Below are 27934 nucleotides of genomic sequence, written 5' to 3'. Positions count from 1 at the left end.
CTCCAATTAGTGTGCTCATCGACCCCTCGCCGATCGACACACACACAGTGATTCTGGGCCAGTCTCCGTCCCTTGGAGAGGTACCTAGCCGTGAGAGAGAGCAGGAAAAGAGACAGAGGAGTATTTATAGAAGAAAATGGGGCCTCACAATACCCTTTTTGGAGAGAGGTTTTATTAAGGAGCGGAGTGGAGCGAGGGTGTCCCAGTTTTATGATTAACACTGTACAAACGGGCTGGAGGACTGCAAGGGCACATTCTGAGAGGAGATGCTGGAGCAACTCTGTGTCAAGTCTCCACTGGTGTTTCATGCACTGTCACCCTTTTCTCGTGTTGAGGTGGCAATGTGGAAGACTCTGAATATAAGTTATTTTTAATTGGCAACCCCTCTTGTTTAAATGGGGGTTGTTGTTGTGGTCCGAGTTTTTTTTTAAACTCTTGTGACACAGTTAGGGAGCCAGGTTGGATACTAGCTCACATGCAGGCCACCTGCAGTTTGATCAAGTCTGATACAAGATGAAGAAATTTCTGCAGAACAAGAAAGGCAGATACTCTTTCAGGAACCAGAACAAGCCTGCCGTTCCTCGCTATCCATCTAAGGATGACTGTAAGTCTGTCTGTATGACTTTTATCGACTTGTTGAAACACATGCCTGTACTGTTTCAAGGCTTTTGAGGTTGCAAGCAGAAACTGTCTCTGTTGTAGGGTAAATGTTAGATTATCTGTTGCACATGATCAAACAGAATAGATATTTGTATAATTCTACATTTGGTATGTTTGACCAGGGACATTTTTGGAAGCAAACTCATGTAGTCATTCTGATCCTGTTTTAATGCTGTATACCTGTTATTGTTTATATAATGTTGTAAATCTGATTGGAATGTATTACCCCAAAAAGCACAATAATCTGCACTCCTAGATTTAAATGTGTTTTCTGTGTTTGGTTATGGCAGATATTTTTGCATAGAAAACATTGCTTCTTGTACACACATGAGTCATTCTCATGCAAGTAATGGAGTGGTATTATTTCCTAGCCTTCCGTCAGATAGAGATTCCGTGAACTTGGATTCACTTTGGAAGAGAGTGCTTCCCGCTCCTCAAGGTCAAGTACTCTGAGATGCCTTTGGAGTTTTGTTCGAGGTCGGCGACCCCAAGGGTTTGACAGGGGCTGAGAGCACCGCACTGCTTCTCTTATTCTCGTCTCAATCCGCAGGCGACAGAACATCTTTCAGTTGATCCTCATCATACTCCATGTGTTTCTTCATGCTCCTCTCCTCTTTGTCATTCTTATTTTATCTTGTGTAGTCATTGCGATGCCGACGTCCAATCAGTGCTGGCCAGAGGAGTTTGGCTTCCAGCTGGGAGGAAGTGGTCCTAGCTACATCCTGTCTGTGGAGGAGGGGAGCAGTGCCTACCTGGCGGGGCTGCAGCCAGGTGACCAGGTCAGAGAGATTCTAGATTCTAAGCTAAACCGAAAGGCCTAATCAGTAATTATTTCAATCCTTTATTTAACCATTATTTAACAAGGCAAGACAATTGTCAAACATGCATTTAATAGTACTACAGGTATGTTATACTACGATGTTATGATAATAGTGTAATAGTATGAACAGGGATTTATACTGGAAAAGCTGTTTCTCGGTCTCATCCTTATACTGTGATCAGGTGCTGGAGATCGAGGGCCAGAATGTGTCCACTTTGGGATTCCAGGCTGTCATCGCCATCGCTCAGACCCAGAGGAACATCCCTCCCAGCATCGGAGTTGTGTCTCGCATCCAGCAGGTCTGAACTCGCTCTGACTGGGACTCACCTGGCACCATTATGTTGTAGCACAATGTTTGATACTTCTGATTGATTTTAAGTTCCTTTTTCTGTATTTCTGTTTGTGCCTACACAACTCACTGTATTTCTTATTTTTTTCGTTGTTGTATTTTACCCCCTTTTTCTCCCCAATTCTTTCGATCTTGGCTCATCGCTGCAACTCCCCAACGGGCTCGGGAGAGGCGAAGGTGGAGTCATGCGTCCTCCAAAACATGACCCACCTAACCCCACTCCTTAACACCTGCCAGCTTAACCCGGAAGCCAGCCGCACCAATGTGTCAGAGGAAACACCGTTCAACTGGCACCCGTTGTCAGCCTGCAGGCACCCGGCCCATCACAAGGAGTCGCTAGAGCACGATGAGCCAAGTAAAGGCTCTCCGGCCAAACCCTCCCCTAACCCAGACGACGCTGAGCCAATTGTGCTTTGTCCTATGGGACTTCCGACCACTGCCGGTTGTGGCACAGCCCGGGATATGAACCCGGGACCGTAGTAACACGTCTAGCACTACAGCATATAATGCAGTGCCTTAGACTGCTGCGCCACTCAGGAGCCCCCGACTCACTGTATTTCTGATACCTCATGTAACCTCAGAAACTGTATGGGCAATCCTGGATTTGCCATGCTAATTTCATCAGCAAAGCCATACTTTTCAATTCATTAGTGAAAATAAATTCTCTCTATCTTAATATAATACAGTGAAAGTTAAATAAGAATTACATCTCTGCTTCTCAGATGGACATCACCCCGGGTCCTGACGGTCGTTTTGGCTTCACCATTGTGGGAGACTGCCCCCTCCTGGTGGAGGATTGTTCCCCCTGCTCTCCGGCAGGACGAGGTGGCCTGCGGGCCGGCGACTACGTCATGGAGGTCAACAGGATCCCGGTGAGGCACCACGAGATGGCGGCGGCGCTGATCAAGGCGTCCCAGGGGCGTACGCTGAGGCTAGGGGTGCTGTGTCTGGGGCCCAGACGGAAAATACGCAGCAGTGAGAGTATGGATGAGATACAGCTTGAGGGAGACGGGATGAGGACGGACCGCAAACACAAGGCCCTGGAGTTCAACAGGAAGGTGAGGCTTTCTATTAAACTAACTGCTGAATGAGTTGGAGCTATTCAGGGGAGTATTGATGTCCAGAGAAAACAACATTTTGAGAGAGAATACTTTACTGTTAAAAAATAATTACGCAAGCCTACTGAGCTTACTTCCTTAGTTAGCTAGTTGGATACTTTTTTGTGAAGGTATACCATCTTTCTTTAGGGAGTCTGTGTAATACATAGGCCCTTCAACAACAGTTATTGATATATTTCAGATTGACCAGATTTTGGGGGAGGAGCCTGAGGTGAAGGAGAAGCTGTTTGCGGTGCTGAAGCAGTATGCTGCGGAGAAGAAGGTTGATTGGCTGGCCTCTGTCCTCCCAGACATCCTCACCACTGACGAGCAGCAGACGCTCATCGGCCACATCAGGTACCTACCCTTGATTCTCGGCTCCCAATGGTATCATCCATAGAATGTAAATAAAGATACATACTGTAGACTTAATCTGTAGTTGTGTTCAGTATAGGCACTTGAGAAAGAGGAAGTAGCCTACCACCTGTACTCCCTGCTGAACTTGACTCAGATTATGCCCACAGAGATACATTCAAACCTTCCCATTTTGATATATAGACATCCTAGTACAACCCAGGTGGGATCCAGCCTCCTAAAATCCCAATTTCGGAGTCCCAATGAAAAGTAATGGTAATCTATGGGGATTATTTTGCGATGGGTGTGTAAACAGGCTTTTCCAATTGCTAATTTTGCTGGTAGAGGGATTACGGGGAGCTTGCTTAGTGTCAAGCATTGTGAACGTTATCACAAGACCCCATCTGCTGCAGACAGGGCTCCAAGACCAGACGGAGAGCACACAACACCGGTACCTTGGTCTTGTCTTGAATCGAAATTAAGTTCAGAATCTAAAATGACACCTAGTGTTTTATCTTTATTGCCTGTGAATTAAAATGTGAATTAAAATGTGCTTTGACACCAACAAGAAGTACCTTGGTCTTGTCTTGATTTAGCTGGAGGAAGTTGTGAGCCATCCAAGTATTTAAATCACAAATACAGTCTAATAATCCGTGGAGCTAAAATCAGACCCCTTGACATTTTCCAACTTTTGTTACGTTACAGCCTTATTCTAAAATCGATTGAATAGTTTTTTTCCCCTCATCAATCTACACACAATATCCCATAATGACAAAGCAAAACCAAGTTTATAGAAATTTTTGCAAATTTATAAAAAATGGAAAACTGATATCACATTTACATAAGTATTCATACCCTTAACTCAGTACTTTGTTGAAGCACCTTTGGTAGAAATTATAGCCTCAAGTCTTATTGGGTATAACGCTACAAACTTGGCACACCTGTATTTGGGGAGTTTCTCCCATTCTTCTCTGCAGATCCTCTCAAGCTCTGTCAGGTTGGATGGGGAGCGTCGCTGCACTGCTATTTTCCGGTCTTTCCAGAGATGTTCGATCGAGTTCAAGCCTGACCTCTGGCTGGGCCACTCAAGTACATTCAGAGACTTGTCCAGAAGCCACTCCTGCGCTGTCTTGGCTGTGTGCATAGGGTCGTTGTCCTGTTGGAAGGTGAACCTTCACCCCAGTCTGAGGTCCTGAGCGCTCTAAAGCAGGTTTTCATCAAGGACCTCTCTGTACTTTTCTCCGTTCATTTTTCCCTCAATCTTAGTCTCCCAGTCCCTGCTGCTGAAAAACACCCCCATAGCATGATGCAGTCACCCCCATGCTTCACCGTTGTGATGCTACCAGGTTTCCTCCTGACGTTACGCTTAACATTCAGGCAAAAAAGTTCAATCTTGGTTTCATCAGACCAGAGAATCTGGTTTATCATGGTCTGAGAGTCCTTTAGGTGCCTTTTAGCAGCTCCAAGTGGGCTGTAATGTGCCTTCCGTCTGGCCACTCTACCATAAAGGCCTGATTGGTGGAGTGCTGCAGAGATGGTTGTCCTTCTGGAAGGTTCTCGCATCTCCATCAGGTTCTTGGTCACCTCCCTGACCAAGAACCCTTCTCCCCCAATTGCTCAGTTTGGACGAGCGGCCAGCTTTAGGAAGAGTCTTGGTGGTTCCAAACTTCTTCCATTTAAGAATGATGGAGGCCACTATGTTCTTGGGGACCTTCAAGGCTGCAGAAATGTTTTTGTACCCTTCCTCAGATCTGTGCCTCGACACAATCCTGTCTCGGAGCTCTTTGGACAATTCCTTCGGCCTCTTGGCTTGGTTTTGCTCTGACATGTACTGTCAACTGTGGGACCTTATATAGACAGGTATGTGGCTTTCCAAATCATGTCCAGTCAATTGAATGTACCACAAGTGGACTCCAATCAAGTTATATAAACATCCCAAGGATGATTCATGGAAACAGGATGCACCTGATCTCAATTCCGGGTCCCATAGCAAAGTTTCTAAATACTTAAGTAAATAAGGTATTTCTGTTTTTTTTTATAAATTAGCAAACACTTCTAAAAACTTGTTTTCGCTTTGTCATTGTGGGGTATTGTGTAGATTGATGAGGAAAACAAATAATTGAATCAATTTTAGAATAAGACTGTAACATAACACAATTTTTAACTGGAACGGAGAGGCCAACCAACCTTTCCAGTCTGTCCAGAAGGACATCATGGTCAACAGTGATGAATGCAGCACTTAAATCCAAGAGTACAAGGACAGAGAGCTGTTTGGCATCTGTGTTAGCTCTAAGGTAATTTATCACTTTAACTAAGGCGATCTCTGTGCTGTGGTGGGCACAACAACCAGATTGGATTTCTTCAAAAATATAGTTGGCACTTAAAAACTTATTTTGCTGTTTGAAAACCAATTTCTCCAGAAATGGAAGGTTGGAGATTGGTCGAAACGTGCTAAGAGCTGAAGAATCTAGATTAACAATAGCTTGCACTTCTTCAGATATGCAACTAAAAACTGGTTTGAAGAAGGTGGTGGGGATAGGATCCAGAAGGCAGGTAGAAGGCTTAAGTTGTGATATCACTTTCCTGAGCATGTCTGTGTCCACCAGGGAAAATAAATCCATATTAACTTTGGGTGGTAGGCTAGGACACATATCAACAAACTTCTCATCAGGTCTTGCTTGACTGATACCCAACCTAATGTTGGTTATCTTATCTCTGAAATATGCCGCAAACTCATCACATTTAGATGTAGAGAAAAGTTCACATAGGTTTGCGGGGGTAGGATTTATCAGGCCATCAATGGTCAAGAAGAGCACTCTCTCATTATTCTGATTATTAGTGATCCAGTTAGAAAAATTTGCCCTTCTGGCATTTCTAATTGACTTGTTATATATGCCATTTAAGACTGAGATTCGCTTTTCCTGGGTTACAGTAAGGTCAGTGTACTTAGAAAGTAGGTTTTCCTTTTCTCGCAGCCAAGCTAACAGCCAAGCTAACAGCCAGAGGATCTCTTCCCTAAGATGCATGATGGTGGTGCATTTTCCAGTTCCACCTTGTCTTCATCTTGTGATTGTGTGGAAATCATCTCACACCTGACACATTTGTGCCCAGCCATTTGTGCCCAGTTCACGATAATCACTGGTTGAGTTGAGTGCCATTGATGAATAGAAGTTAAGCTCAACGATGGCAAAGCCAGTTTTAGTGTGGTCATTTGAAATTCTACCCGATGTCGACAAATCTTGCCAGCCTTGTTCCTGCCTGAGATCAGCTCAAGGATCTGCCAATTGTATTCATCACTGTCTCTGCCTTTTTGAATTAAATTTGTTTGTTTGTGACCTCAACTGAACTCAGAGAATACTGGCTGCTATGGCTAAAGACTCATGTTGTCAGACATTTTAATGAAGATATATTTGCATAACCGTTTGTCTCGTGTTTTTTCTTGTGTGAAAACGACCAACAAGACTCTCACTAAACCCTTAATCCAAGTACACTTTTTCCTTTAGAGTTGTCGAGATTACTGTTACTTCTATTCTCTATGAAGGGAATAAATTAGAGAGAGGGATGGGCATATTTAATGTGAGATGACACTTCCCGTCGGTTTCTAAGACGTTAATCTGATTGGTTGGTATGAGGAATCCATCTGAGGGAATGTGGACCATGGGGTCTTACCAGACCATATCTTTGATTATCTGACCTTAACTTGAATTTACTAGAGGGAGGCAACGACACAGAGGTAAACAATGTGGATGTGGTGGATTGTGGGTATTGTATCGCAATGTCACTTACTGGTACAGTCTTTACCGTGAAATACTTGTTTACGAGCCCTTCCCAACAATGCAGAGTTTAAAAATAATCATAAAAATAAAAATAAAATAGTAACACAAGAAGAATAAATTAAAATACACAAGAATGGAGCCAGTACCAGATCACTGTGCAGAGGTATGAGGTATTTGAGGTAGATACACTACCCTTCAAAAGTTTGGGGTCACTTTTTTCCATGAACTCATACATGAAATGAGTTGCAAAATGAATAGGAAATATAGTCAAGATAGTTTTTATATAAATAATAATTGTGTCATTCAAACTTTGCTTTCGTCAAAGAATCCTCCATTTGCAGCAATTACAGCCTTGCAGATCTTTGGCATTCTAGTTGTCCATTTGTTGAGGTAATCTGAAGAGATTTCACCCCATGCTTCCTGAAGCACCACCCACAAGTTGGATTGGTTTGATGGGCACTTCTGACCAAGAACCATACGGTCAAGCTGCTCCCACGGCAGCTTAATAGGGTTGAGATCCGGTGACTGTGCTGGCCATTCCATTATAGACAGAATACCATCTGACTGCTTCTTCCCTAAATAGTTCTTACATAGTTTGGAGCTGTGCTTTGGGTCATTGTCCTGTTATAGGAGGAACTTGGCTCCAATTAAGCGCCGTCCACAGGGTTTGGCATGGCGTTGCAAAATGGAGTGATAGCCTCCCTTCTTCAAGATCCCTTTTACCCTGTACAAATCTCCCACTTTTTCCCATCTTAATCTTTTATTTTTATTGGCCAGTCTGAGATATGGCTTTTTCTTTGCATCTCTGCCTAGAAGGCCAGCATCCCGGAGTTGCCTCTTCACTGTTGACGTTGAGACGGGTGTTTTGTGGGTACTGTTTAATGAAGCTGCCAGTTGAGAACTTGTGAGGCATCTGTTTCTCAAACTAGACACTTTAATGTACTTGTCCTCTTGCTCAGTTGTGCACCGGGGCCTCCCACTCCTCTTTCTATTCTGGTTAGAGCCAGTTTGCGCTGTTCTGTGAAGGGAGTAGTACACAGCGTTGTACGAGATCTTCAGTTTCTCGCATGGAATAGCCTTAATTTCTCAGAACAAGAATAGACTGACGAGTTTCAGAAGAAAGTTCTTTCTGGCCATTTTGAGCCTGTAATCGAACCCATAAATGCTGATGGTCCAGATACTCAACAAGTCTAAAGAAGGCCAGTTTTATTGCTTCTTTAATCAGAACAATAGTTTTCAGCTGTGCTAACATAATTGTAAAAGGGTTTTCTAATGATCAATTAGCCATTTATAATGATAAACTTGGATTAGCTAACACAACGTCCCATTGGAACACAGGAGTGATGGTTGCTGATAATGGGCCTCTGTACGCCTATGTAGATATTCCATGAAATATCTGCCGATTCCAGTTACAATAGTCATTTACAACATTAACAATGTCTACACTGTATTTCTGATCAATTTGATGTCATTTTATTGGACCAAAAACGTGCTTTTCTTTCAAAAACAAGGACATTTCTAAGTGATCTGAACTTTTGAACGTATGTACATGAAGGCAGAGTAAAGTGACTAGGCATCAGGATTGATAATAATAGAAGTAAAATAAAGTTTGCCTATTGTGAATGTATGTGTGTTTGTGTTGTGTCGTAATGCGTGTGTGTGTTATGTCGGTATGCATGTGTGTGTTGTGTTTGTGTATGCATAGGTAGTGTATGTGAATGTGTGTGGGTTTTGTGTGGGAGTGTCAATGCAGTGTGCGAGAGTGAGTATGTATATGGTGTGTATATATAGTCTGGTGAGTGTGCGTAGGGTCAGTGCAATATCAAGTCAGATCCTTTGGATACCATTAATATGGTATATCAGGTAGGTAGTGATGCCTAACAATTTGGGTCCTGAGTTTTTCCTGAACACATGACCAGACCAGAGAAAAGTCTTAGAAATTGTTATACTGTAAGATCCTGTACTATCTAAGGTTATACGGTTGTGTATGAATAATTTAATATTCAAATGCACAGCGATTTTGTTCAATAAGACAGTGATTCCTGATCCCCAGAGGACAGCGACACATCTTTCCTTCTTTATTCTCTAAATATAGACTGAGTGGCATTTAACAGGCCAGGAAAATGTGTTTGTTTTATTCCACTGAATTGGACTCTCTCCCTCCTCTCCTCCTCTTTCTTTCTTTCTCTCTCTCTCTTGCGCTTGCTCTCTTTTTTTTTCGCTAACCCCCCCCTACCCCCCCCCCCCCCCCCCCCCCCCTCTGTGTGGATTTTCTGTGACGGATTTTTATCTTAATTATTGTGCTTTAAGCTCTTGCTCGTCTGTGGTTGGTGACCGTTCTCCCTTGACAGTTCACTGCTGGCGATGGTTCTTGGCTGTACCATGCTGATTTTGTCCCATACCGTTATACTGCATTAAGACTTCAACATACCATTTGTGAACCTATGCACTTACTCACATTTACTATTGTATCATAACGTTCCTTCTGATTCTGAAATATGACAGGCTACTGACAGTAATGAGCTGTTTGGGGTGAGTACTGGTTTTATTGTTGGGTGTTTTGGGCTGTGGTACTAGCATTTGTCTTGCAGTGGTGTACTGCTGAATGCACACATCTGTTTCAGTACAGGTAGAGACACCGCAGTATAGTGTGTCCGACTTGCCGTAGGTGGGCAGATAATTATCCTGGTACAGTACTTTACCTGTGTACTTTTACTCTGAGGGGTAGTGTGTGTTGGCTGGCAGCCCATGCTCTTTTTCAGAGACTTGTTTGAGTGTTTTCTACTGTTTATTGTTGTGCAATGATTTAATGCAGTGGTCTGAATTACTTTTTTGCAGAATTGAATTCAGTGTTAACCATATACTTTCTTGCTTGCGTATTGGCTCTCGTCACTTGAGTGAGACAACATGAAACATTCCAGGATTTTCTACTAGATTATATGAATCATACTTTTTGTCTCTAGCGATTCCTAGAATAAGCGATAACCTAGAACTCATCATGATAAGTGATGGGGCTTTTTTTGTATCTAATCTCTTGTGTTGTTTTTTTCTATAGCTAAAACTGGATTATGGAAGCTCCAGATTATTATGTAATTGTAGTCTGTGAAAAAGTTACCTTAAAAATGACTGAACTTAAGGTGCTATTGATCATTTGATTTATTGATCCTGCCATGTTTGATGTATTGGTATATGAGTTATTGCTGCCATATTGATTGTGTTTAAGGAGGCTAAACTAATGTCAACAAAAAGAGTCTTCTTTAATGTGGTGGTGCATACCATAGAAGTGTAATGTACTGTAACTACAAAAGCCTCCTCACACATTTACAGTAAATTACAGCATCACTCCATCTAGCAAATCACTTTACAATTTACATCCACTCTCAACCATAGATCTTCCCTCATAGGTCATCATCACATTGCTCTCCCACTGCAACACTCCATTTCCAGACAGGTTGGAGTGTATTTGATAGGTGTATTAGAGAAATAGAGGAGGTTTCAGCTGCGTAACCCCCACCATTACTGGACAATGCTTTATTGGCCTTAAAAAGCTTCCTAATGCTGGAAGACATCTGGGTCTGATGGCCACTGACCAACGACATAGTGACCCTAATCACTGGTTTTCAAACCAGATAATCATCTCCTAAATCCCTCCCCTCAATCTTTAATGTCCACCGGTCATTTAGTGCCTGGCAAGGGACAGTGTGGCAAGGCAAAGTAATAAATAGCGACAGTACAGTCTCTCACATCTGGAATGGAAATGAAATGAGGTCTCCCAGTTAGATTTCTATTTGTCATTTCTCCCTTTGGAGACATCCATCCTCCCTCCACCGTCTTAGATAATTATAGAGCACCACTCAACTCTGCTGCAAATGAGGTCACATTGGTTGAAAACTCAATTAGTTCCAAAGATAAGACAGTTTAGACAACTTTTATGATGAGGCGGCTGTTTGAAAAAAATACAATCTTGTATTGAGCAGTGAAGGCTCAATTGTAATTGTGATGGCAGATAAGGTTTTCTTAGAAATACCTCTGAAGGACACAAGGATGACAGATAATAATGTGGCTAGAGATGTAGAAAAGCTAGTAGAGAGAAAGTGACTCTGTGGGTTGGTGAGAGACCAAGCTATACGATGCTGCATCACAACAGTAATGAGTGTCCACAAATCGCTTTCCGTGGAACAGCAGGTTCTACACGAGTTCCAGATAGGTCTCCATGTGTCTGGATAACTCAGGAGCACTGTGGAAGAATCCTAGCTAATTAGCAGAACATTCCCCAATGGTGGCTAGAATCCTTATTGTCTCTGTGTCCGATTTGCTTGATTTAGCTGTCCAACTTGTTTGAATTTGCATAATTTGCTAGTTCATTTTTACACGTTTCTGCACGTTGCTTCTCTTTCTCTCTCTCTCTCTCTCTCTCTCTCTCTCTCTCTCTCTCTCTCTCTCTCTCTCTCTCTCTCTTTCTCTCTGTTCTGTTTGTGTCATATTATTTGTGTTTGTGGCCAGTTAGTCTGTTTCCAGGAAATTCTCCACTTCATTATAATTGATGTCTCACCACTCATCCTCACCTGCACCTCATGACACTCACCTGGACTCCCATCACCTCCTTGATTCTCTTCTCTACATCTGTCACTCTCCTTTGGTTCTTCCCTCGGGTGTTATTGACTCTGTTTCATGTCGGTGTGTTTCGTGTTTATTGTTTTGTTCATTCATGAAAACACTCACTCCCTGAACTTGCTTCCCGACACTCAGCACACTCGTTACATTTATACTGTATGTACTCACATGATCTGTATTGGATGATGTGTTCATTGGGAGCATGTGTTTTAATTCCCATAAACAATTCCATCTGTATTAATGCAATGTTGTTCATCAGTTCTAATTTGCTAATGCGTACACACCGTTCCTGTTTAAACCAGCTGTCCGCTGCCCTCTGTGTGTGTGCGCGTGTGGTATGTGTGTGTGTGTTGTTTTCATCATCAGCTGTTGCTTTTACATCTGTGTCACAATTGCTGTAATGAACCGTATGTTTTATATCTTCAATTAGCAAAGAATTAGTTCTCTGATTAAATAACACCATACCGCTGTTCTCTTGGTTACGTTATTAAAGACAGACAAGACGATGGCTTTGATCAGTGTGATTGATGATCTACATGATGAGAAGATGATAATCCTTCACCTCAAATCATTCTCCCTCTGAGAATCCCACAGTTCCTAGAGATGCTCAGAAAAGCTATTGTTCTGCTCCTCAGATAGATAGGCAGGCAGGTAGATAGATAGAGAGATGACAGCAAAAGAGAGAACAAGAGAGGGAGAAAGGGAGAGAAAAGTGATAGAGTAATATATTGCTGACTCCCACACCTTTGCTGTCGCTGTGTTGGTATCTCAAGCTGCAGCAGAGTGAATCCACACTGTAGCAAATGACGCCACTGCACAGAGGGCTGCCTCACTGACTGGCTCTCTCTCCCTCTTTCTCGCTATCCAACCTTCACTTCTCTTCTTTATCCATGGACTACAGCGACTAAATGGAAACGTAGCGACTTTTTAGAAGAAGTGCGTTTGTTTTGTTTCTCGTCAATCTATGGATTTCTAAGTATGTTTTATGATGATTCTCTTTCACCAAGTCAACAGTGATATGTATTCAGCTGCGTGAATTTTCTTGTCCAACCTGGATGCTTCTTTCTCAGTTCTAGCTCTGACTTTTTCCTCTGCATCTCAGATCAGGGCTTTGGTATGAGTGGTGTGGTTTTGGGCACCAGAGTTGATACAGACTACTGAGGTATCTAGTAATACCTTCTGATTCCCGGAGATCTCCAGAGATCTACATAATCTCTCTCTTCATCATCTCTGATTCCTCTGGGCAGAGGTGACAGACTGTTGAAGGGTGACTGCTGAGGTCTACCTGGTGGTAGCCCCTTGGATCCAGGGGGAACTCCACCCATCCACCTCTCCACCCTCCCCCTACTTTCTCTTCCTCTTTACATGCTGGTCCCTCTCTCACCATGTTCACCAGGATCTTCATCCCCAAGAAGCACCGGCAGCGGTTTGACGAGGCCGTTTCCCAGAGCCTGATCCAGAGGATCTGTCGCAGTAAGAGCATCAGCGAGCCGGGCCCACAGGGCCGTCTGAGACGTAGCCGCAGCGAGGACCACCCCGACCGCCACTACGGCTCCAAACGGGCCAGCTCAGTACCCCGGGACCCCGGGGAGGACAGAGGGGGAAAGGAGAGAGGAGAGAGGGGGTACAGGAAGTCTATGTCGGGCATACCTGTGCATCAATCAGGAGCCAATCAGAGGTTAGTATACAGTATGGTGTATTTAGCTGTGACTCCCACTCACCTGAGAGAGAGAAGATTTAGAATATGCTGTTTGTGTGGTTGGAGTTGGAAATAATGGACATTAATTGGACTTAAAATTACTACTGAAGTACATTTAAAAAATAAGTGTTCCAACCCTCTGGGTAATATCTGGGTAATTCTCTAAATGTTTAAATGTGATGTTTGTTGATAGATGATTTGGAAGCACCTGTTGATTAGGGAACCGTCTCTGTTAACCATTGAGTCTGTTTACTCACCTGATATTATAACGCCACACAACGATTATATCTTTCAGGGTCCAACCGATAATAACATGGAGGAATTAAGATTATGACTCAGAAAGTCAGTACCATACAGCAGGCTCAGCTCAAGCCATACAGTAGCTCACTCCATTCCAGTTTTACAGATATACTTTGCAGTAGACTCAAGTCCGTGTTTTACCAACAGCCCCTCCCCTCCCCAAGGCCTATATCCTAATGAGCAGCATGTGGGAATATGTCCTGTGTAATCATCTATCATTATTTATGGTAAACTTCCTTTTGAGGGGTAGGTTTCAAGTCAATATGGAATAGTGAATAGAGCAATATTGAAATCTCCAGTGATGATAGGTTACTTGATTGATTGTTAATTGAATCATCAACATCATGTTTTTAGCTCCTCTTCTGTGCTGCTTCTTGGGTTATGGAATGGTACTGATGTAGTATATAAAGTACAAATGGTAGATGTGGGGAGAGATGAGATCTGTTTTCTTCACGTTTTCTAACCCACCAGTTTATTATCCCCAGTGCTTTGCAGTGCTGAGCCTACCCTCTGTGTCTCTGTACGTATAGCACAGTACAGTACTCTAAAAACCCATTTGAATAGTTTTCATCTGTCCCGTCTTACATAACAAGCATAAAGACAATCAAAGAATGGATTTTACCCGTTTCCTCTCCTCTCCTTCTTCTGCTTTATGGAACTCCTGTTTATATCATATGATGTTGCCTTGAGTAGTTTCCATGGCAACCGTGATATCTCCATCCCAGTCTTTGATGGTAATGCTTCTTTCTGGGAGCCAGGGAACAGAGGCATCACTGTCTGAGCTGGAAATTATACCTGTTATGTGGTATTCCTACTGGACACACTAGCTGCTGTTTATTTTTTACTCATTCACATTCCTTTATTGTTCAAGTTACATAACAGACAGCGTGATGTGGGCATGATAATATGAAATCCCTGTAGAATTGTTATTTACTGTTGAGAATGCTCGGCTATTCTAAACACCCAGTAGTACTTGATAAATACAGTTGAAAGCTGTTGAAAGCCCATTGATAAAACATCAGTACACAACAAAGGTAGTAATGTAGTTCCTGAAATATTACAACTATAATGTTACAACCATATCTTTTACTACTTCTACTGTAAAAATGTACACAAATGTATGTTCTGACAGAAGATAATACACACTTTGTAATGTTCCCTCAGCCTCCATGCTCCCCCTAGGACAGTAAGGGTTTACAGAGGGAAGAAGAGTTTTGGGTTCACCCTGAGGGGGCATGCCCCTGTCTGTATCGACTCTGTCATCCCAGGTAAGTTATGATGCACTGCTGATTACACTTCTCTATGTGGTGCGTTGGGTGGATGAGGTTCTATGTTTTGTGTTGGGTAACACTGTATTGTACTGGGCTGGTATCAGGTGGGTGGTGTTGGCTGTTGGGGATGCTGTAGTCAGTAGTGGGTGTTATGTGTTTGGGATGCTGTGATCATTATTTTATGTATTTATTTATTTATTTAACCTTTATTTAACTAGGCAAGTCATTGGGATGCTGGGAAAGTGGGGTGCTGTGATCAGTAGTGGAGGTTGTTAGGTGTTGGGGATGCTGTGGTCAGTAGTGGAGGTTGTTAGGTGTTTGGGATGCTGTGGTCAGTAGTGGAGGTTGTTAGGTGTTTGGGATGCTGTGGTCAGTAGTGGAGGTTGTTAGGTGTTTGGGATGCTGTGGTCAGTAGTGGAGGTTGTTAGGTGTTTGGGATGCTGTGGTCAGTAGTGGAGGTTGTTAGGTGTTTGGGATGCTGTGGTCAGTAGTGGAGGTTGTTAGGTGTTTGGGATGCTGTGGTCAGTAGTGGAGGTTGTTAGGTGTTTGGGATGCTGTGGTCAGTAGTGGAGGTTGTTAGGTGTTGGGGATGCTGTGGTCAGTAGTGGAGGTTGTTAGGTGTTGGGGATGCTGTGGTCAGTAGTGGGGGTTGTTGTTGGGGTGATCTGGTCTAGAGGGGTGTTACCTGAATACACAGTATGTTTCAGGAGGTGGAGGCGTGTCTCTGAGTCAATAACTAATCAAATCAAATGTTATTTGTTACGTACACATTGTCCAACATCCACCCACTGTACAATAAGACAGACAGGACAGTCATGCTGGGCCATGCTTTTATTGTTGTATTAGTTTGATTAAGGGCCCTTTAAGGGGATGAGAGGAGGGTGAATACATGGATGGATGTGGATGTTGCTGTGTGCAGTGATGAAGATGTTCTGCTGTAGTTCTAAATGAAGAGGTTGGGGCAGCAGGTAGCCTAGTGGTTAAGAGTGTTGGGCCAGAAACCGAAAGGTAGCTGGTTCAAATCTCCAAGCCAACTAGTTGAGAAATCTGTTGATATGCCCTTGAGCAAGTTACTTAACTCCAATTGCTCTGGATAAGAGTGTCTGCTAAATTACTAAAATGTCAAATGTTGTACCAGAGTATAATAATATGGGGTTTACCGGATGCTCATCTTTGTCAGGACTGAGGCGGGGGAGGAGTGTGTGTGTGTGTGTGTGTATGATGCCGACCACCCACTACAGATCTGAGCAGAGGCCAGCAGTAAGTTACTCACTGACTCAGGACAGCTGTATATGGAGATGCTGTGGGTGGATGAGATAAGATCGTGATGTACAGGCATCCATAAGAACACACTGTCTCGTGTCAGAGAGCCTGCATGGCCATGTGGTACTGTACACCTACTTAAGAATGATAAATAATAATATTATGCTAAATTGGTTCCTACCGGCATAAACCAATACATCAGGCAACACATGGTGCATAAAAACAACAACAGTCAAATACCACGTACTGATTTGGTTAATGAGGCTTTTATAAATGTTATGTTTTTGCGTATCATCTTGGATTGTTATGTGTCTTCCCTCCTTTTCTCTCTGACTCTCAACCCCTTGTCTCTCTTCAGACAGCCCTGCTGAAGACTGTGGTCTCAAACCAGGCGACCGCATCCTTTTCCTCAATGGGCTGGACATGAGGTACACAAACCTGTTATGTCTTTACTTTACCTTATGATGCACACAAGAGAGTGAGTCAAGCTGGGCTGGTGTGTTTCCTTGTGCACGCACATGCGTGGATGTGTGTGTGGAATGGCATTTGAGAAAATTCTTGTGGGAAGTCCTTTGACGCCGTTTAAACGGACTTATTTTCCCTTTTTATTCTGAACTTGAAGAAGTGTAGGAGTGCCCATTAGAACACAGCCTGGCTGGAATCACATTTGTTCAGGAGGGCTCTGTCAATATTTCACCGCCCATAGCACAATATCACCCACAGTATCACCCACAAATACCTCATTATACCACCATGTAAACTATGGGTCACATGGGTGAGTAGTCGAACACACTACTGAATACTGTAGATAGTAACTCTCTGTACCTTTCAGTGTCTGTAGGAGCTAGTCCAATGACAGCATCCTTGCACATTGATCTTATTACTGACAGTGACTGTGTGTGTGTGTGTGAGTCTTCAGGAACTGTTCCCATGAGAAGGTGGTGTCCATGCTGCAGGGCAGTGGTGCCATGCCAACCCTGGTGGTGGAAAGCGGCCCCTCTGGTTACTCCCTCCCTGACCAGGGGGACCAGGAGGACACTTCCCCAAGCGTGGCCCCTTCAGTGGCCCCAAGGTCCCGCTCCCCGGTCCCCCTCAGCTCTCTACAGTGGGTGGCTGAGATCCTCCCCCCCAGCATCAGGGTCCATGGACGCACCTTTAGCCAGCAGCTGGATCACCTGCTCACCGTGCAGGAGAGATACACCATCTGCAAGGCCCTGGAGACCTTCTTCCAACACAGGTGGGGGGGTGGGGTATTAGAGGATGGAGAGGAAGTAGGAGAGAGAGAGAAGGAAGTAGGAGAGAGAGAGAGAGAGAGAGAGAGAGAGAGAGAGAGAGAGAGAGGGAGAGAGAGAGAGAGAGAGAGGTATTTTATCTCCTTTCAAATGTCAGGAATGATGTTTTATTCATTTGAAATGGCTCACACATTAATAGTAAATATTACATACATTTTATGTTTACCTACCCTAAAGGAGAGTTACAGAAAGTTCCCTACCAAATAACATCCTACCCCTCAATAATCTGTTTGAATCCTAATATGGTTCATTACATCTTATTACATGCACTAAATGTAAATTATATAATATATACATTATATAATGGTAAACTTGTCTAATCTAAAGCAATACATGTTATTTTACAGAGTACAGAATCAAAGAGTCACCAAGACAAATTCCCTATCAACGTTACTGAATAGCAATAAACCTTTTCGAAAGTAGGATTTTCTTTTGATACTTTTATTTTGGCATGTTTGAGAAAGTGAACTTGCACACGTTAACAAGCTACCAGGTGCATGGGAAAAAGTATTCTTAATGATAAAAAGAAGAAAAACTCCAGCACACTGGTAGGAGTTGAGTTGTACCTCCCTGATGAAACATTGGTTAAAATATCTATTCAATTCATGGAAGAATGAATATTACCAGTGTGCCTGAGATTTTTATTTATTTTTATTTTAGCATGTTTTAAAATACTTTTTGTAGCAACAAAAAGGTCAGATTTCGATTTTTTTTTTGTCTGTGCTGTTCAGAAGTATCTAAAATAATGACTTTTTCATTGTATATGTTCAGGAACGTGGACACCCTGATTGTTGATGTGTTCCCGGTGTTGGACACTCCAGCCAAGCAGGTGATCTGGCAGTTCATCTACCAGCTGCTGACCTACGAGGAGCAGGAACACTGTCAGAGCAAGATCTCACGCTTCCTGGGCTTCAAGACCGCAGGTGGGTTAGCCATTAGCAACATCTCTCTGCCTGCTTGGTTGGGTCTGTTGTGTGTGAGTGATTTGAGTTAGATGTGGGGTCTCTGTCTGGTTATGCTCTCACCAGGTTAGATTTGATATAATGTTTTGTCTTTCATAGTGGAAGATTGCTTTGCATCTTTACAGGCAAAGGCCTTGCAGAGGCAAAAACGTAGACAACTAGAAGTTACAATGAAAATAGCTGACAACTAGAGAATATATTTATTGTTCAGTGGGAGTTGGGTGGGATGTTCTTAGATATTTCCTCCTGTCATTCTAATTCATTTGAATTCGTCTCTCTCTTTCTCTGTGTGTGTGTGTGTGTGTGTGTGTGTGTGTGTGTGTGTGTGTGTGTGTGTGTGTGTGTGTGTGTGTGTGCGTGTGTGTGTGTGTGTGTGTGTGTGTGTGTGTGTGTGTGTGTGTGTGTGTGTGTGTGTGTGTGTGTGTGTGTGTGTGTGTGTGTGCGCGTGTGTGTGTGTGTGTGTGTGTGTGTGTGTGTGTGTATGCAGCAGCAGCAGAGCCTGAGCCAGAGCCAGGTGCAGGACATGAGCACCACAGGAGGAGCAGCTCAGTGCGTGTGTCAGGTACCTCCTACAGAGGCACCGTACGGGAGAGGAGCTCTGACGACTGCATCATCGGAACACACCTGGGGATGGGTACGAATGTGATCAGCTCAACAACTATTTGTCCTTATCCTTGATTGGAAGGCTTTCCTCTCAACTAGCCACTCCAGGGCTGAGGGTTGACTTGCTGCTTCTAACAGAGAACATCTATCCAAGCCAAGTATTGCATTAAGCCCATCTTAACTCTCATAGGGCCAAATCCTAACTTGAGAAATGCCTACAGTAACTTGGAATTTAGCATAAACCTCACATTGACGCCAATGGGAGATTTGTGCAGAAATTCAAGTTACAGGTGTACTGTGTAGTGTACAGTAAATCTCAAGTTAGGATCCAGCCCATAGCTCAAAATGCACTAGGCCTCTGTCGCTTCTCCATGCTGTTAAGGACATTATGACGCTTCCTGCTGTCTCCTGCTGTCTCCCCTCCTCTCTGGGCTTGAGAGGAGGTGGATCCTCATGACTGTTTGTCCCTTCATGTGGACGCAGGGATTCATGTGGATGCACCAGGGAGTGGGACACCTGGAGAGAGACAGTGTGGAGACGGCACCTCCTTCCCAGAGTCCCCTGACCTGAATCACGTGGGTATAAAACTACAACACAATGGTCAGCCATGCAGAGCAAGCGGTGCTAATGATGAGCCGTCTGTTTATAAAGAGAAATACTTACAGGGCTCCGCTGTACTGCAATGCTTTTACCAGTGCTTTGGGAAACACTTTATCTGGACGTCTGCTCACGAACTGTCTGTAAATAGTATTACATAGTTACAGTATGTTCACATTTTTTTTTAAAAGACAAATATGACGCATGTTGTTTAGGATTTTTACTCAAGGTTAATAATGGTTAACAAACAATCTAGTAATGATTCATAAAGAGTTTATAAGCAGACCTTGTGATAAAGAGTTCCTAGTGCTTTGTGCTAACGGCCTGCTCACACCCCCTACGACCCCTAGATGTCAGGAGTGTACACAGAGCTGGAAAGTGTGTACACAGGGAAGAATGCCATGCAACAGAGTCACAGTCGTTGCTCTCCACTGACCCTACCAGACTTTGAGGAGCTGGGACAGACTGACGCCAATGGCCAGTCTCCTGCTCGCTCCTCCCTCAGTCAAGGTAGCACAGGTAACACAGACACACACACACACCCACACACATTGTTGACATGGCAACCACTTGAAGCCAATGGTCAGTATATCATAAAGGTTACAACAACATCACCATTAACGTTGTCACTCATGCTCGCTTTAAGGATGACAAATGAGATCATTTAAGATGGAACCCATCTGGTTTAAGAGACTTCTTTAGAGTAAATTGAACAAACAGTTGCCACGTGGGTCAAGTTTTATTTAAACCAAATAAAACGCAGAGTCACAAAGTCCTTTGTTAGATATCTTTGAAATAATGCAGCGTTTCTTCTCCCCCCCACAGGGAACCGTAAATCAGGATTGTCTCTGACATGGAAGGAGCCTCTGCCCGACCCTCTGTATGAGTTCTATCATGAGGGAACCACCCCGTCTCCCGGCAGCGTTGACTCCAACCCTTACGTGAGCCTGGAGAGCCCCCCTCCGTCTCCCCAGCACTCTGATGACCCCACCAGCCCCCTGTCCAGACGCAGGAAGCTCTTCACCTTCTCCAGACCCCCCCGGAGCAGGGACACGGACAAGTTCCTGGACGCTCTGAGCGAACAGCTGGGACACCGAGTCACTCTGGTGGATAACTTCCTCCCTGGAGAGAACGATTATGAGGAGGTGAGAGACAGAGACAGTAGATGAAGAGATAGTCACTGTGAGGAGGTGAGAGACAGAGACAGTAGATGAAGAGATAGTCACTGTGAGGAGGTGAGAGACAGAGACAGTAGATGAAGAGATAGTCACTGTGAGGAGGTGAGAGACAGAGACAGTATATGAAGAGATAGTCACTGTGAGGAGGTGAGAGAGCCAGAGAGTCACAATTAGACGATATGAGCTCTAAGAGAATTGGTTTGAAATGTTAATGATACCAGATCAAATTCGCCAACAGGCCGTCTGTGCCCACAGTAGTGTCATTGAGTTATTTAAGTATCTACAGTGTAGTAAATCCAATGATTATGAATAAGATACAGACGGTACAGTATGTGAAGTTGTTTTTGTGTCGACAGATACTGTATTTATGGAGTTGGTTTCCATTGTTTCTGAAGAAAAGCGGTGCATATGAATAGGAAATGATTAGATACATTATTAGTCGTACAATAAAGGTTGTTTATAAGGTGTGTGCAGACTATTCAGGATGTATACAGTGATAAAATGACCATCAGATTATACAGTATGTGTGCATCTGATTGTAAGGTTTCTGAAAACTGTATACGGTTATAATATGTAAATCAGATGACATGGGTGTGTCTAATTATAAAGAATGAGAATGATCATTATCTGCTGTGTCCAGATGAGTTTCCAGGATGAGCAGGAAGTGAGCTACCTCCCCCGCCAGCTGAGCAGTGCCAGCAGTGAGGACATCAGCAGCAACGATGACGCCACCTCCCTCACCTACTCCTCCGGGTCAGAACACATCCCCATTCCCCCGCCCCCCCAGAGCGCCCCGCCGCCCCCACCCTTCCCCACCCCCCTACCCCCACCACCATTCGGCTTCTCCGACCCCCTCCCCATTACCTCGGTCCTCTCTCGCTTTTCCCCCGAACACATCCCCCGGGCGCGCATGTCCTTCCAGCCGCAGCACCCCATCATCCCCCCTCCCCCGCCCCCTCCACGGACCTTCACGTACAACAGGCCGACCCTACACAAGTTGCTGCCGACCAGGGATGAACTACAGGGCCGTTTCCACCACCAAGCACCCCAGATGACTCTCCCCCTGGCCCCTTGCTACTCTCCCCAGCCCTCTCGCCCCAGGAACCTGCCCCGCCAGGCCAGCCAGCCTCAGCCCCTGACCCAACCCATCCTGTGTCCCCAGCCCTCCCCTCAGCCCAACAGGCAAAGCCAGCTCGCCCTCCAGAGACACCACCAGCTTCACCACCAGCCCTACCAGCCCAGGCTGAGCCACCAGCCCTACCAGCCCCAGCTGAGCCACAGCCTGCCCCCCCAGACCCCACACCTGTCTCAGCCCCAGAGTCACCCTCTCCAGCCCCCTCACCTGTCCCAGTCCCAGAGTCACCCCCCCCAGCCCCCTCACCTGTCCCAGCCCCAGAGTCACCCCCCCCAGGCCCCTCACCTGTCCCAGCCCCAGAGTCACCTTCCCCAGCCCCTTCTCTCAAAGACCTACGAGACCCCTGTCTCAGTGTCAGAGCTCCAGAAACACAAGGTGCCCCCACCGCCCCCTCCACCACTTCCGCCCCCGTGCGACCCGCCTCCACTGCCCAATTCCAGTCCCTGTGCTGGGGACACCAACCACATGAGTGTCAAGAGGCTACGCTGGGAGCAGGTAGAGAACTCTGAGGGGACCATCTGGGGACAGGTACGTGTGGAGTATATTATATTAACCCTGAACCTGGAATAATACTGTTTGTTGTTGTTTTGTTCAGACATGTATTGACAGATACTTTGTCTGCTTTAGCTTGGAGAGGACCCTGACTATGACAAACTGAGTGACATGGTGAAGTACCTCGATCTAGAGCTGCACTTTGGTACCCAACAGAGTTCCAGTAAGTTCTTTATTATGACCTCTTCTCCTCAAACATCTCATCTCGGGGGTGTCATATCATATCATGTATTCATATCACTGTATTACCAGTTAAACCACCTCTATGATGCAACTTTTTAATATTGTCCTTCTACCGTCATTGTCTCTGATTTGATATGTATTTATTTTAACATGGAGTCCCACTGAAGGTCTCTTTTGCAAGGGAGCCATGCATATATAATGCAATATAATGATTTTATATCATCGCTGTGTACATCACATTCATTAATTCAACATGGCTTTTTTTTTGTGTTTCATTGTGTAAGTGTATTCCTGATATTCCATGTTGTTGCCTTCACAGTTCACCAAGTTGTCCCATGGTCTACTAAGCTCCTCCATTCACCTGCTCATCAAATCCATTATCCATATGGCACCACCTCCCATCCCATCTCTCCTCTCTTCTCTCATTACCCATCCATTTTTAATGCCTGTTAGCGTTTCCACCTCTGGTGCCTGGAGAGCAGCATCCTTACACTGTGATTAAATGTGTCAGTCTCTCTTCCAGAGCCAGCCTTCCTGCCCGAGAGCTTCAAAAAGAAAGATGTGGTGGAGATTCTGTCTTATAAGAAGGCCTACAACGCCTGTGAGTATGACCATGCCGTAGCCCCCAGGGATCTGAACCTTTCTCTCAATGATCTGAACATACCCTCTATGGCCACGTGGCTCAAACACAGGTTCTCTGATTTCTACAGAAGCAGTTGAATGGTATTGTTATTGTTGTTGTTTTTCATCAATGAAGGACTGTGACTGTCAATGACTGTTTTGTAGTGTGTTTTCTGTGAACCCCAGGATGAGTATCAGTTGCTTTTGTAACAGATCCAAATAAAATACAAATAAATCTAGTCTCCTCCATCCCTCCATTCCATTCCTCCTCTCCTCAGCCATCCTGATCGCCCACCTGAAGCTGTCTCCTGGTGAGCTGCGTAAGGTGCTGATGACAATGACCACAGACAGGCTAGAGCCGGCCCACATCAAGCAGCTGCTGCTCTATGCCCCCGATGACCAGGAGGTCAAACAGTATCAACGCTTCGACCAGGACTCCGCCAAACTCAGCGACCCTGACCAGTTTGTCCTGCAGGTAACAGAGACACTGTTGTGTCAATGTTTCCCAAATGGTGGATCGGGACGTTGTTTATATTGGTCCAGTCAAATCAAATGAAATGATATTTGTCACATACACGTGTTTAGCAGATGTTATTGCGGGTGTAGTGAAAATCTGTCTAGGCTGCGGCTAGAATGTTTAAAAATATCTATTTCAGTATTTTACTGTATAATATAGTAGTAGTTTACCACAGTATTATGCTACTATACTAGCAATAGTAACAATATTTTTCAAGTTCATAATCTGTGTGCCCAGATGCTGATGGTCCCTGAGTATAAGACTCGTCTGCGGAGCCTCCATTTTAAGACGACCCTGCAGGAGAAGACAGAGGAGATGAAGGCTGGATACGAATGTATCTACAAGGCCTCAGTGGAACTCAGGAGCAGCAAGAAACTGGCCAAGATCCTCGAGGTAATACAACCACTGTAACTCGCTCCGTGGGAGATGAATACAGGAGCTTAATGGTTGAGAAATGGCAAACGACTGTTGATTTCATATTCTTTATGGTACCCTGCTGTCAAAATCTAAGGTTATTAAAGAACCAGGAGGATTTAAGACCAAAGACCCAAGATGATTCCGTTAAGAATTGCAATTTTGAAGATTTGTCTGTCTATAAAATCATATAGGATAAGGTAATAAGAAACAGACTCGGAGGTATGCATAATGTTTTTATCGTGTTGTGTTACCTGTAAACTGTTTCTAAACCTCTGTTTCTGTTGACAGTTTGTGCTGGCAATGGGGAATTACCTGAATAATGGTCAACCCAAGACGAACAAAACCACTGGCTTTAAGATCAACTTTCTCACTGAGGTATGGATGTATGTTCATGCTCTTGCTGACTGTGCTTTAGCCTCATTTGCCTCTATAGCAGTGGTTCTCAAACTAATTCTCAGGGATCCCCAAATGTTTCACAATTTTGTTGTAGCCCTGAACTAAGTCACCTGATTCACCTAGTCAAGGGCTTGATGATTAGTTGACCATTTGAATCAGGTGTGCTAGCTGTGTAATAGTTTGAATACGTGGAATGACAAGAGGTCCCCGAGGAGAGGTTTGAGAAGCCTTGCGCTATAGTATTTGTGTTGTCTTTGCTTTCTTATGCCAAATCCTATCTCACCTTAATTCTTACAGCTCAGCACCACTAAAACAGTGGATGGTAAATCCACCTTCCTCCACATTCTTGCCAAATCGCTATGCCAACACTTCCCAGAACTGCTGAACTTTGCCAGGGACCTCACAACCGTACCACTCGCAGCCAAAGGTACAGTAAGACGACACCACACAATGTTATTTTCCTGGCTCCAACCTTCAGCTGGACTCTGAGGTTCACTAGCAGAATGAACACGTTCTATTTAGTACATTTACACAGTCCACAATATGTACTAAAAGTCATGTTCTTATCTTTTTCCTGATAATCCCCGGTCGTTTCCTGATAATCCCTGGTCGTTTCCTGATAACCTCCGGTCGTTTCCTGATAGTTCCTTTTCAACATTCCGATATGCCTTACAGCAGTCATCGCATAAGACTGAAACACTACAGAAATGACTTTATAATGAATGGCACTTGACACTTGAATTTGCAATGGATTTGTCTCATATGAGTCATACTGTATGGTTCTGTATTGAACTTCCTCTGCAGTGAATCAGCGAATCCTGACAGCTGAGCTGGGTGACCTCCACTCCACCATCCAGGACATCAGGACAGCGTGTCAGATGATCCCTGCCACGGCTGAGGACCACTTCGCTGCTGTCATGAGTGTATCCTTTTATCAACAACAACAATTCCCTTCACAACAGAACATTTCCCACACACACATAATCATGGTAGACAGTATAGTTAGTGTGTGCCACACAGTAACACACCATAGTGATTAGTAGTAAGTAATTACACTGTAATTGTATATAATTACACCATACATAACAGTCATCAGGATGTTACTAGTCAGAATGTTTCACTGTGCTTCAAATGGTCTGACAGTTTGACAGTTTTATCCTTGACCCTGGAGATAAAGGGCTTCCTGGAGAACAGTCACCCAGCGGTTCAGTCTCTGGACTCTCTGCAGCTGAGAGCCATGGATGAGTTCACTAAGGTGGCTTCTTACTTCGGAGAGGACAGCAAAGCCACCTCCACTGAGGCCTTCTTCGCCATTTTCGCTGAGTTTACTTCCAAGTTTGAGGTGAGCCGGTAGCCATAGTGATGCCCTTGATAGGTCTCTGACCGTACAATTTGACAGCATTCAAGTGTGTCTGTGACTCATGCATGATTTTGATTGGTTCATGTTTTCCAGAAAGCACTGAATGAGACCCAGGCTACAGAGAACCCCTGTATCCCCAGAGTGGCCTCTCCCCTGGCCTGGTAGAGATGAGAGACTGGATAACCCCTCTGCTCTCCTCAACCAAAGTGCCAAGACAACACAAAGAAACAGTCACAGCTACTGGGACACAAACAACATGATCTTCAACACTGCGGAATGACCTATGGCCAGGAGTTCTTCCTGAACATGTCATCTGACCAGAAAGAACTCTGAGCCCTAGGGCCCACAGTTGTCCCTGGTAAGGTCAAGTGGTACAAGAAATTAGTAATGAAGATTAATATGTTTAGATAAGAGTATATATTTGATATTGGATTATATGAAATTGAAATTATATTGAAATTGTAAAGCATAGATGTATATGGAAATTACATTTTAGATGGCTGATAGTCAAAAGTATATGAATGTTATCTAGAGCTGAGCACTATTTTCACAGATGGACTTGATCTGAAAAGTGCACAACACCAGAAACTCAAATTCCATTCACACACACTCACTGCCTCTTAGATTATGTGATGATAGAACGCAGTATTAACCTACCAAGAATCATTACATTGGCATGACAATAGTACTGTGAATTATTATTTAAAAAATTAGAAGCTTTCTGGTGTCAACGTACCTGCAGTCATCCTGACGTACCTGCAGTCATCCTAACGTACCTGCAGTCATCCTAACGTACCTGCAGTCATCCTGACGTTTGGCATTTCCCCCTCGGCAGGGGAAACAAAAAATACTGCCAGACTCCTGCGGGTTTTAAGTGTTTTATAGTATGATGAACCACATGAAATAAGAGGGTTAACCCACCGGGGCTAGTATATGGATAGCTGATAACAGAAAGACATCCATTCATTTTAGCATTGAGTGGTCTTGGCAGCTCTTACTGTCACTATGGTTGTTATTGATGAACCGTCCATCTCTGCCATAAATTCACCTGAATTTGTATCTTGTTTTAGAACAAATGTTCACTTTTTTTTCTGATGTTAATTTAAAGCTGTTTTGATGGTATTACTTTAATACTGTACGTGTTTCTACTTTCCCTCCATAATTCCCTTTTACATTGGAATTTCAGTCAGAGCTGCCATCATGAAAATACAGATGTATTTATTTACAGACCTGTCGTACCAGGCAATTTGTCATCATGTTCAAAAAGACACTGTAACAAATTTAAATATTGCCCCTAGTGCAGTACAGTGTTGACAACTGTCCGAAGCATTTGCATGTTTGTATAGGTGTTGTTTTGTGTTATATCTGGATTTGTTTACTTTTATTATATTCTGACAAATTGGGTCTGAAATGTAGGCCTATTATAACATTTGGTCGATTGAAGTTTATTGTTAATTTATTGAAATGTTCATTTTGTAAACGTGTGTTTTATATGTTTTCATTGATATTATTGGAGTACTTTGTATAGTTAAAAAAATATTTACTTTTTATGTTGGCCATGTGGTTGCTTCTGGATCAGTTGTATTTGGATCTGTAAAAAAAAAAACATGAATGCTTGACAAATAAATCTGCCTGATACCCTCGAGCTTCTTTGGCACTAATGACAATCATGGACCAAATAAAGTGGAAATTGTTTTGTGGTGATGCTGTTGCCATAGTAACAGGAAAATGGCAGTAAATCCTTTGCCATCATCAAATCAAATCAAATTGTATTAGTCACATGCGCTGAATACAACAGGTCACCTTAAGGTGAAATGCTTACTTACGAGCCCCTAACCAACAATGCAGTTTCAAAAAAGATGGACAAGCATAAGAGATAAAAGTAACAAGTAATTAAAGAGCAGCAGTAAAACAACAA

The 27934-nt window shown here is 43.8% G+C and overlaps 1 protein-coding gene across 1 annotated transcript; it reads left to right on the top strand.

Annotated features, from left to right (window-relative positions):
* The first annotated feature begins 40 nt into the window (after positions 1-40).
* On the top strand, positions 41-27654 carry LOC149974513 (delphilin-like). The gene is made up of 24 exons (XM_090212766.1): positions 41-604; positions 1303-1439; positions 1663-1779; positions 2552-2887; positions 3129-3283; positions 13067-13348; positions 14834-14937; positions 16562-16631; positions 17123-17440; positions 18267-18418; positions 18945-19091; positions 19544-19635; positions 20008-20176; positions 20483-20802; positions 21476-22498; positions 22598-22685; positions 23217-23306; positions 23605-23801; positions 24081-24236; positions 24549-24635; positions 24954-25083; positions 25461-25579; positions 25834-25998; positions 26110-27654. Exons 1-24 carry the CDS (start codon positions 514-516, stop codon positions 26179-26181), a joined length of 4617 nt encoding a protein of 1538 aa, XP_090068892.1. The 5' UTR covers positions 41-513; the 3' UTR covers positions 26182-27654.
* The last annotated feature ends 280 nt before the right edge of the window (positions 27655-27934 follow it).

The sequence above is a fragment of the Oncorhynchus mykiss genome, chromosome 20, assembly GCF_057628025.1.
Source record: "Oncorhynchus mykiss isolate SJ-2025 chromosome 20, ASM5762802v1, whole genome shotgun sequence".
Classification (NCBI taxonomy): Eukaryota; Metazoa; Chordata; class Actinopteri; order Salmoniformes; family Salmonidae; genus Oncorhynchus; species Oncorhynchus mykiss.
This window is presented reverse-complemented; position numbering and strand designations above follow the sequence as displayed.